Genomic DNA, 12,500 nt, shown 5'->3' with positions numbered 1-12,500 from the left:
CATTCAAAGTACTCCTTATTGTGTAAAACACACATACTACTTGAAAAAAAAAATAGTTCTCTTTGCAAAACAATTAAAAAGAGAGTTTCCCAACATTTCCTGCATCTAAATTGCAAGTTTCCAGAATGCTGGAAATGAGCCAACAAAGGCTAATTTGGAAGTCAATAAACCCTCTAAATCTGGCGTATAACGGATCTCATTACTAACGGTTAACATAAACCATTGTTGATTAAATCATTTTGCATAAACCCTTTGGCCTCGCACGTCACTTATTAAAGAGCGGATGGAGCTAATAGTCTCCCATTCTACCTCGTAGAGGTACCGGTTGAAATAACAGGCATGGGTGAATTATAGTTCAACTGATATCAATTACACTGTTGGCTTCAGAATAGTGATCCATTTGTTGATGATGACCATGAATCATGATTCACTTACAGCTCTCCTTTTAGAGACCTTTTATGATTCATTGACTCATGTTTCAACAAAAACGTTAATTATTCATTAACCGGATATGTCAAATGTTGACCTGCCAACAATAACTTATAATTCAGGAATTCACAATGAAACCAAAATTGCCTTTGTCAAGATTTAATCCGTTAAGATTCATGATTTAATGGTTAGTGGCTTCAAATGGGCTAGGGAACATGAATGCTTTGATAAATGTTCTAAAATTCCAGTATCTTCAGGATAAAGTTATACATATAATTGACGTATGTGTTATTTCTCTCTCTCTCTCTCTCTCTCTCTCTCTCTCTCTCTCTCTCTCTCTCCTCTCTCTCTCTCTCTCTCCTCTCATAATAATAATAATAATAATGGGAAGCTAAATATGAAAAAAAGAGATTAGTTTACCAATCGTTTAGCTGGGCTCCACAAGGCAATTGAAGAGTTGGACTATGAAGCGTGAAGTAGGAGATGATGAATGGAGAAGTATTGAATTGAAAGCTCAAGATAGAGACGACTGGCGAAATGTAACCGAGGCCCTTTGCGTCAATAGGCGTAGGAGGAGATGATGATGATGATGATGATGATGAAAGGTTGTAGCATTAACTAGGCTTTCCGTATTCGGACTGAAATCTACATTAAGAATGTTCCGTATAAGTATCACTGTAACCAGGTTTCATCGCGAGGTCAAATGGTCATCCGGGAATAATGTAATACATCGCAAAATAATTAAGTTACCAGATTCTGTCCTAAATTTGCAAATTGAGAAGGACAGACTAGTGGCAAAGAGACAGTCGATGGGTGTGTGTGATAGATGAAGTTACCACCCCGCAAAGATGCTTTTCAGTTAAACCTTTTTTCTTCCCAATTCGAATTATTTATATTTCCTTATCGTGGAACGTATGTTACAAAAGACAACGAGTGATTGTTTTAAAAATTCCCTTTATTATAATGAAAGAATATAGACAGTAGTTTTTATTGAAATGGGACTTATTTCGCGCGAATATGTAAATAAAAATAAAAATTTCTGATATGTGACACTTTATGTTTAGCTTCCAAATCACATACTAATATCCACTTCCTTACGATATATGAATAAAATGTCGATATCTTCGTGTAATTCTCTGCTTTAAGTAATTCTGGATAAAAAAAGCTACATAATACCTATCAGTTAAGTTCAAATAACATTGCATGGTATACCATCGTGCCTTTAATATCGCAGTTTTTTTCTAATAAAAAAAAACTAAAAATGGAAGATGAAGGATCCAGGAACAGAGGCAATTAGCTGCTATAAAATTCAATTATGGCGTTCTTATCTAAAGTACTTGACATTCAAAGTACTCCTTATTGTGTAAACACACATACTACTTGAAAAAAAAATAGTTCTCTTTGCAAAACTAAAAAAAAGTTTCCTAACATTTCCTGCATCTAAATTGCAAGTTTCCAGAATGCTGGAAATGAGCCAACAAAGGCTAATTTGGAAGTCAATAAACCCTCTAAATCTGGCGTATAACGGATCTCATTACTAACGGTTAACATAAACCATTGTTGATTAAATCATTTTGCATAAACCCTTTGGCCTCGCACGTCACTTATTAAAGAGCGGATGGAGCCAATAGTCTCCCATTCTACCTCGTACGGATGGAGCCAATAGTCTCCCATTCTACCTCGTAGAGGTACTGGTTGAAATAACAGGCATGGGTGAATTATGGCTCAACTGATATTAATTACACTGTTGGCTTGACAATAGCGATTCATTTATTGATGATGAGCGTGAATCATGATTCACTTAAAATTCTCCTTTTAGAGACCTTCTATGATTCATCGACTCAGGTCTCAACAAAAACGTTAATTATTCATTAACCGGATATGTCAAATGTTGACCTGCCAACAATAACTTATAATTCAGGGCTTCACAATGAAACCACGATTGCGTGTGTCAAGATTGAATCAGTCAAGATTCATGAATTATTGGTTGGTGGTTTCAAATGGGCTAGGGAACATGAATGCTTTGATAAATGTTCCAAAATTCCAGTGAATCAGGATTCAATTATACATATAATTGACGTATGTGTATCGAGGCTGATAGAAGTCTTTTAATAGTTTATATATAAAAGATCCGTGTTAATGTTTACTGTTGTTAAAATATTTTATTTGAATTGCTCTATCTTCTCATATAGTTTGTTTATTTCCATATTTCCTTTCCTCATTGGCCTATTTTTTTCCTTTTAAAACCCCTGAGCTTATAATATTCTGCTTTTCTAACTAGGGTTGTAGCTTAGCTAGTAATAATAATAATAATAATCATAATAATCATAATAATGATAATAATAATAATAATAACAATATAAATAATATCAATTAAAATAATAATAATAATAATGATAATAATAACAAGTTCCAGCTGACATTCATTCAGAATTGCAAATGAAGACATTAACCTTCTTTGTTTTTCCACTCATAACAGTGTTTACAATTCACCCAAAAAAATATGTGTTCGAGCTCGTCCATGAAACCGAGCGTCAGAGTGTTGTCAATATTAATGTGAATCTCAATCTCTCTCTCATTCTATCTCTCTCTCTTTCTTTCTCCCCCCTCCAGGTTGGTGCTCCTCGTGGCTGGGGGGACCTCGCTTTATGGATTCGACCGTCAACGTGACTGTAAACGAGGGTTCGCACGCCTTCCTCCCCTGTCGGGTTGCCAATCTCGGAGACAGATCGGTGAGTTGAGCAATTAAATTATCTATGAGATATAAATTATTTACTTGATGAAAGGACACTGTCAGTAAATGGTATATAAACGAAGAGAGATCTATAAATTATGACTGTCACTAGATGGTATATACACAAAGTTTTCTATAAATTATAAGATTGTGTTAGATCAATGAGATGGTGGGTTTGGGGGAGCCTCTAGGTCTATCTTCCGAGTCATCAGCAGCCATTGTCTGGCCCTCCTTGCTCCTAGCTTGGGTAGATAGGGGGGCTTTGGCACTGATCATCTGTAATATGGTCAGCCTCTAGGGCATTGTCCTCCTTGATTGGGCAATGTCATTGTCCCTTGTCTCTGCCATTCATGAGCAGCCCTTAAACATTAAGCCTTTAAACGTGTGTGTGTTAGTCAATTAATTCGCTACAAAAGGAAATAGATTTTTATCTAATAAATTGATTTTTACTTAAGAAATTGATTTTTACTTAAGAAATTGATTTTTATCTAAGAAATAGATTATCAGTTTACTTATAATAAGTTATCAGTAACTGGTAGAGAAATTATAAATTATCAAAATATGTATATATATGCATACAACATATGTTGATGAATAGAGATCTACGTATGTTAACGAAAAATTGTTACAAAAGAAAATACTATTTAAGAATGAAAGTTGTTAGATTTCCAGTACAAACAAAATAGGAGTTAAGACAATTTGAAAGAAAGGTGAATTAAAGCAGAAATAATTTACTCAATCAAATACACAAATCTACAAAGGGTCACCATCAACAGCAAGTTTTACCCTCCAAGTAGGTTTCACCAAGTATACATTATATGGATTTAGTTGTATATTTCCCAAAAATCTGAAAATCTGATCTTTTTCTATTCTATTCATACATACATAAATACATACATATATACATATACATATCTGTGTATATATATTAATATATATATATATATATATATATATATATATATATACATAAAATATATGTATATATATTCAAATATATATATATATATATATATATATATATATATATATATATATATATATATATATATATATATATATGCATATATATGTATATACATATCCACACAGACATACACACACACACACACACATATATATATATATATATATATATATATATATATATATATATATATATATATATATATAAATATATAAATGTATACACATATATCTTTTCTCACTACTTCTCCCACCCCAATACGGCCAGACCATCTCAACATACGATATCATATTTTAAAAGTACATCAAGCTCTTCATATCCCAAATGGTTATCAGCTATCTTCTGCATTCAGTCATTCCAACATTATCAACTGGAACGTGGTAACGTCCCTGACTGGTAAACGCCAGACTGGAGTTCGAGTCCCACTCAAACTCGTTAGTTTCTTTGGTCGCTGCAACCTCACCATCCTTCTGAGCTAAGGATGGGGGGTTTGGGGAACCTATAGGTCTATCTGCTGAGTTATCACCGGCCATTGCCTGGCCCTCCCTTGTCCTAGCTTGGGTGGAGAAGGTGCTTGGACGCTGATCATATATATATATATATATATATATATATATATATATATATATATATATATACATACATATACATATATATATATATATATATATATATACATACATTCATAATATATATATATATATATATATATATATATATATATATATATATATATATATATATATATATATATATATATATATATATATGATCAGTCTCTAGGGCATTGTCCTCCTTGATAGGGCAATGTCACTGTCCCTTGCCTCTACCATTCCTGAGCGACCTTTAAACCTTTAAACACTTTGAAATCGAGTAATCCATTTAAATCACTCTTAATCCCCCAATCTGCATACAATTAGAAAGCCCACAACCCCCTACTTTGCAAGTCACTGACCTGAGAATCCATTTACGTTGGCCTACAAACGCCTTCTGCCTCCCAACTCCGACAAAGTTGACACTCTCCCCTTTCTGTGATTCACGCCTTCCTTATTCAGGGCCAACTTGAAGACAGTTGCTTTCAAACTATTCAAACTACTGTATTGGGACGAAGTTTCCTAAATGTGAACTTTGACGTTGGCGCGTATGGTAAGTAAATATATTTTATATATATATATATATATATATATATATATATATATATATATATATATATAACTACTCGGTCTCTCCCCGTCCATCGGGTAGGGGAGAGAGTGGTCATACCCTGGTGAGAGGAGGTGTGTGAGCGTTTGCGTGTATATCTATTTAAATATTTACCCGTCATGTTGACGGGTCGCGTACACAAGTTTATATATATATATATATATATATATATATATATATGTATATGTGTATATATATATATATATATATATATATATATAAAACTACTCGGTCTCTCTCTGTCCTTCGGGTAGGGGAGAGAATGGTCATACCCTGGTGAGCGCTTGCGTGCATATCTATTTAAATATTTACCCGTCATGTTGACGGGTCGCGTACACTAGTTTATATATATATGTATATATGTATATATATATGTATATATATACATATATATATGTATATATATACATATATATATGTATATATGTATGTGTATGTATGTATGTATGTATGTGTGTGCATACACAAATACGCGTGAATGTATGTTTACTCGCACATAAATGTATGAATCAATTAGGTTATTACAATCATGTCTGTACTGTTATGAAAATCTAAATATAGCCTCACATGACAAGATAATTAGCAAATGATTTCAGCTGATATTAAATGCAAAATATATTTAATAACAACGACAATAATTTACCATGCAATGAAACTGCAATAGCAGATTCTGTTGCAAAGACCGACCCGAGAGACTTCAAAAGCTTTGTTAGTCGTTTGGGGCAAAATAAACGAGTCTGAAATTCTCAGTGAAGGATTCGTGGATTTTCCGGCCATGTGAAATCTTTTGTATTTCAAAACATTTCGATTCAGCGATTCGGAAAATGTTTGGTAAATAATCGTGAGGATAGAATATATTTTAAATCGAATTATTTTCTAGTTTAATTTTTTTTTTCAGTAATGCTAATGTTTTTGCTTTGAAAATCGTTTGGAATATTAAGCAGATAAAAATAATGGACACAAAAACAATGCAAAAAAATAACGCACATAAAAATAATGTACACAAAAATAATGCGTACAAAAATTAATGCACACAAAAACTAATACACACAACAATAATGCAAAAAAATAATGTACATAAAAATGATGCACACAAAAATAATGCATAAAAAAGAATGCACACACAAGTAATACACACCAAATGCAATGGTTGTAACGAAACGGATTTTGAGAAAGCAACTGAAGGAAATCGTTTCTTTTATCTAGAACTAATGAGAATGAAAAATGTCATATCTTCTCTAGAGAGAGAGAGAGAGAGAGAGAGAGAGAGAGAGAGAGAGAGAGAGAGAGAGAGAGAGAGAGAGAGAGAGAGAGAGAGAGAGAGAGAGAGAATCAAAATACGTATCATATGTAAGACTATCAATTCCCTATAATCATAATCTGATAGAAAAGTGCAAATTAGTGAGAGAGAGAGAGAGAGGAGAGAGAGAGAGAGAGAGAGAGAGAGAGAGGAGAGAGAGAGAGAGAGAGAGAGAGAGAGAGAGAATCAAAATACGTATCATATGTAAGACTATCAATTCCCTATAATCATAATCTGATAGAAAAGGGCAAATTAGAGAGAGAGAGAGAGAGAGAGAGAGAGAGAGAGAGAGAGAGAGAGAGAGAGAGAGAGAGAGAGAGAGAGAGAGGGAGAGAGAGAGAATCAAAATACGTATCATATATACGACTATCAATTCCCTATAATCATAATCTGATAGAAAAGTGCAAATTCGAGAGAGAGAGAGAGAGAGAGAGAGAGAGAGAGAGAGAGAGAGAGAGAGAGAGAGAGAGATAGATCAAATTATGTATCATACGTAAGACTATCAATTCCTTATAATCATAATCTGAGAAATACAAATTCAATATAAAATTCAGATTATGAATTAATATCCTACACTGAAAAATTTGCCGTAAAGACTGGTAAAATTCCTGGAATAAATGTTGCTAGGCATTTACCGTTTAAAAACGGATATATTGACGTAAAGGATTGATATTACGAATGCCAACCCATCAAAGCTAATAACAAAGTAGGATATAATAATTACGGTCACTTGTATTTTATTGAAATACGGCTGAGAACAGTATATTTTTACGGATAATTTCCGATTCAAATTACGGGTTTTTTTAACACTGTAATCGTGACTATTAAACTACAAAAATGAAGTAAAGGTCAATTTTATGAACAAATCACTAGCAATAAAAAAAAAAGGAAACACAATTCTTCAATTCTAGTAAAAACAGCAATAAATAAAGCATTTCCTCATAACGTAAAACCAATAAAGATCTCTTTTACGTTTCCCAAATATAAAGTCAGGACCTTCTGACAAAACGTGACACCATAAAATGGCACATTCCGGATATACTCTCCCGTGACTCCTTCTGCTGCCATCTCCTTAAGGAAGATTAAAGACCTCGTAGGAAAAAAAAAAAATCGAGAATAGTAAAAACCTCATCCCGTGAGATCGAGAAACGACTGGACATTATTGCTCAGGCCTATCGGTCTCTCTGAGAGTTTTTGTTCCCAGGGTATATATATATATATATATATATATATATATATATATATATATATATATATATATATATATATACACAAATACACACACACACATATATATATATATATATATATATATATATACACATACATATAAATATAAATATATATATATATATATATATATATATATATATATATATATATATATATATATATATATATATATATAAATTGACTTTTCATGTATAAGCCATTCCTTTCCAAAGTGGTCGGTTCCTCAAAAATGCATAAGCAAACTGAATCATTCATACTTCATCAGCAGAACAGTTAATAAATCCTTGTATATAAAAACTTCCCCGACATCAATTGCTTCCTACATCTACACAGAACTCATCAGCAATTCGTCAAATCCACCACAAATACTTTGCTATTGACCTCTGGCTTGCAAGCACTTCCAATCTCGCTGGGTGATTTGTTACTTTCTTTCAAACATCTTTTTTTCATAGTCGAAAATTATATTGTTACTTAAATTTACTCTCGTGTTTCTTCTTTTATTAATACATTTATATTCTTTCACTAGTTCCTGCAGTTTCTCTTCACTATCTACAATCAACCTGAACTGCATTATCTGCATATATTAACATAAGCCATTCAAAATCCATTCATTCTATCCCTCAGGTTGTCATATAACTTTATTCTCAAAGATATAAAACAGTTACAGAAACATAACTCACCTTTCCCAACAAATTATTTCATAAAACAAGCCAGTTTCCTCCCAAACATTTAAAAAATGCAATCATAAAATTATTCATTGCCCTCACCAACTTCCTTTCCCTACCAAACATATTCCTTGCTTTTCTCATTTTCTCCCTTTCAGTTTATCATAGGCTTTTTCTTAGGCATAACTGTTTCATCTTTACACGATGTTGTTTTTATGCAAACCCACGCTACGTTTCACCCTTTCAACCCTTTAAGTTCACCTTTTTCTAATCCAAAGCCTACATATATCTCACAACACTTCTGGTAAAATTACGCACGTAGCCAAAGCACACATAACACACACACACACACACACACACACACACACACACACACACACATATATATATATATATATATATATATAAATATAAATATATATATATATATATATATATATATACATGCATACATATTTCATGTAGATATAAACTGATACAATATATATATATATATATATATATATATATATATATATATATATATATATATATATATATAAAAGATACATGTATACATATGTATGTAGATATATATTAATACAATATATGTACAGTATGTATGTATGTATATATATATATACATATAAATATACATATAATATATATACATATACATGTGTGTGTACGTATGTGCATATACTCGAAGCCTAAATCATCATATATTTGCAAGCAATGCATGCGAGTTCTGACATTTTGCCAAGTATTTTCTATACCTTATATTTGCTTTCCAATATCCCAGTTCGCTCTGATTCTGACAATCGAATAATTTTCTTTCTCCGTGCCATCAGGCATAATTGAAGGTCTTCCCTTTTACGGAAATTCTATTCTTTTCCAAATGCTGCAAAATAATAAGAGATGAATTTCCGTTTCCATTAGAAGTGTTAATTGTTAATTGCAATTTGCAGTTTGCATGAAGGTTATAATAAGTATGAATATCCTTCGTATTTTAACTATTTATTTACATATCTATCTACCTATCAGTTTATATATATATATATATATATATATATATATATATATATATATCCATTATTCTCTATTTCTATCTGAATTATAACGTTCGTATATCCACATATACTGCAGTTATTATTTTCATTATGTGCAGATGTGTGTAAATAGTCGTTTTTCTTTAATACTTGAGAAATAAATAGAACAAAATAGAAATAAAATAATCTTTCGTTTATATCCGTCTTTCACCGAATCAGCTAAGAAACCTGGAATATATATATATATATATATATATATATATATATATATATATATATATATATATATATGTATATGTATATATATATATATATATATATATATATATATATATATATATATATATGTATATATGTATGTATATTATATATATATATATATATATATGTATATATATCTATATATATATATATATATATATATATATATATATATATATATATATATGAATTTCTACATCAAATATAATCAACTATTCTCAAGTTTTTTGTTTCTGGTATGAAAGCAAAATACATAAAATAGATACAAAATAAATAAAGAAAAAACCTACCAAATGCATTGTCCCCAGTTTTGCACTTTGCGATACATAACCCTTTTTTCTCTGTCAATAAGTAATAAAATCCATTTCCAGTTTCACTGTGGGATTACAATATCCTCCAGAGGGAGATGGCAAGGGAGCGTGTTTCCCAAAGCGCCATAAATGTTGAAAGGTAGAAGGGGAAATGGAAAAAAGATAGTCATAGGCTGTGATTGTGGTTCGAAGTAACAGGGAGGGCGGATGAAAATTTTGGTTTCTGAAAAAAATAACATTGGAAATTTATGCTGTGTGAAAAAGAATTTTTTTTTTTTCATTTGTTTGCAAGATTATACACAAACTAAGATGCCGATTTTTATTATATACTTTCGGCACACTGTTAAAAATTCGCTTAAAAAACCGTAAATATCTGGCAAGATTTACTCCAGGATTTTTACCCTTTTAAGAACAAATATACAGATGTAAAAAAGTGATATTACGGTCACCAACCCGTAAAAGATAACAACAAAGTAAGATAAAATTACGGTCGCCTGTATTTAACTGAAATGCGGTTGAGAACAATATATTTTTACGGAGATTTTGAGATTAATATTACGGTTTTTTCTAACAGTGCGGTAAAGAGATTGCAAAAGAACCAGGTGAAGGAATAAAAGACGATGGATTGACGAACTAAGAAAATTTTCTGGTATAAACTGGCATAGAAAGACCATAAACAGAAAGGAGTGGAAGGACATGTCTGAGGCCTTTGTTCTGCAGTGACTAAGAACGGCTGATGATGATGATTATGATGATCATGGGAGTTAAATAAAAAAAAATTAGCAGCTAAATAGAATGCATTCACATATGAATGAAAGATTTCAGGATAATAAGTGGACGATTTAACCTGATTTAAAAGAATTACATTAGGAATATAGGTCAAATGATATTTATAAATTCATTACATTGAATCAAATAAAATAATGATAAAATGAATGCAATTCATTTGGCAGATAATCAGAGAAACTTGACAATTAGCGATAGCTTATCAATAATCTGCGAATAATGAAATACACATTCACTATTAAAATGTAACAATATATTTTTGAAGAACGATATTTTCTCGATAAAGGGAACAACCATAAAGTTTTAATCTTATTTTTTTTAATGGAATTCTATGATATATTTTCATATATTCTTTGTATTCGTATTTCCACTATATATAAATATCGTGTTTGGTTGGTAATATATTTTGTACTAAGTGAATAAATTTTCATATCCGTGTCTGTGTCTCTTAGAACAGGCAATCATTTCTCATTGTCTCTATAGAACAAGTAATGATTTCTCATTGTCTCTCTGCCACAGGCAATGATTTCTCACTCTCTCTCTAGAGTCTAGAACAAGCAATGATTTCTCACTGTCTCTCTAGATTAAAAAACAAGCAATGATTTATCACTTTTTCTTTAGAACAAGCAATGATTTCTCTTTCTAGAACAAGCAATGATTTCTCACTTTCTTTCTAGAGTCCTGTACAAGTAATGATTTCTCACTGTCTCTCTTGGACAAGCAATGACTTTTCTCTCTCTCTCTCTCTCTCTCTCTCTCTCTCTCTCTCTCTCTCTCTCTCTCTCTCTCTCTCTCTCTCGAGCAAGCAGTTAATTTTGTACCTGGTATTTACCAGATTGTAGTGGTTCTCATCCAGGGTTTAGAGTGTCACGGGGGTTGAAAGGTTATTCCAATATGATGACTGACAACCAAAAGGACAGACTACGAAAGCAAAATGTCTAAGGAGGAAGGCACTGCGTGTAAATGGATTTTCTTTTATAAATGTATATTCGTTGAGTCTGGTCAGTGCTTGGAAGGATGACCCTCAAGAGCGTGATACCAGCAACCTAACCCCATGAATACTTATTGATAACCCAGAAAGGCAAAACTTCCTGGGGATGAAAGGACTTAAGGGGAAGAAGGGCACACACAAACACACACACACACACACACACACACACACATATATATATATATATATATATATATATATATATATATATATATATACACTTAAATCTACTTTCATTTCGAAGAATAAATATAAGATATGGCTTCAAGGAAATAATTACCAGAGCTCATTGGGTCAGCAAGAAACATTACTGATAATATCAAACACACGAATAGAGTATTGACTACATTAAAGATTATTTTCACTGCCATGAAATTATAATGTTTTTAAATCATTATTTGGTTACGTACTTTTTTCACTATTGGTAAACTTGATATGCATATCTCTGCATAAAGATTTAAAGATCATTATTATCTAGTAAAAATATATTATTTCTTAAGTCAATTCTTAACAATGGTAAAAATGTTATTCTTTTAAGTATATAACCATATCAAAATTATTATCAATTTCTTAACATGAATCCAATTTAACT

General features: G+C 31.5%; 1 protein-coding gene across 1 annotated transcript in view; it reads left to right on the top strand.

The window, feature by feature from the left end:
* Positions 1-3,052: 3,052 nt before the first annotated feature.
* LOC137617742 (zwei Ig domain protein zig-8-like) overlaps positions 3,053-12,500 on the top strand; it is a 42,717-nt gene continuing 33,269 nt past the window's right edge. Inside the window, exon 1 of the mRNA XM_068347738.1 lies at positions 3,053-3,161. Coding sequence (XP_068203839.1) covers positions 3,078-3,161 — 84 coding nt within the window. The 5' untranslated portion in view covers positions 3,053-3,077. The remainder of the gene's footprint in view (positions 3,162-12,500) is intronic.

The sequence above is a fragment of the Palaemon carinicauda genome, chromosome 23, assembly GCF_036898095.1.
Source record: "Palaemon carinicauda isolate YSFRI2023 chromosome 23, ASM3689809v2, whole genome shotgun sequence".
Lineage (NCBI taxonomy): Eukaryota > Metazoa > Arthropoda > Malacostraca > Decapoda > Palaemonidae > Palaemon > Palaemon carinicauda.
This window is presented reverse-complemented; position numbering and strand designations above follow the sequence as displayed.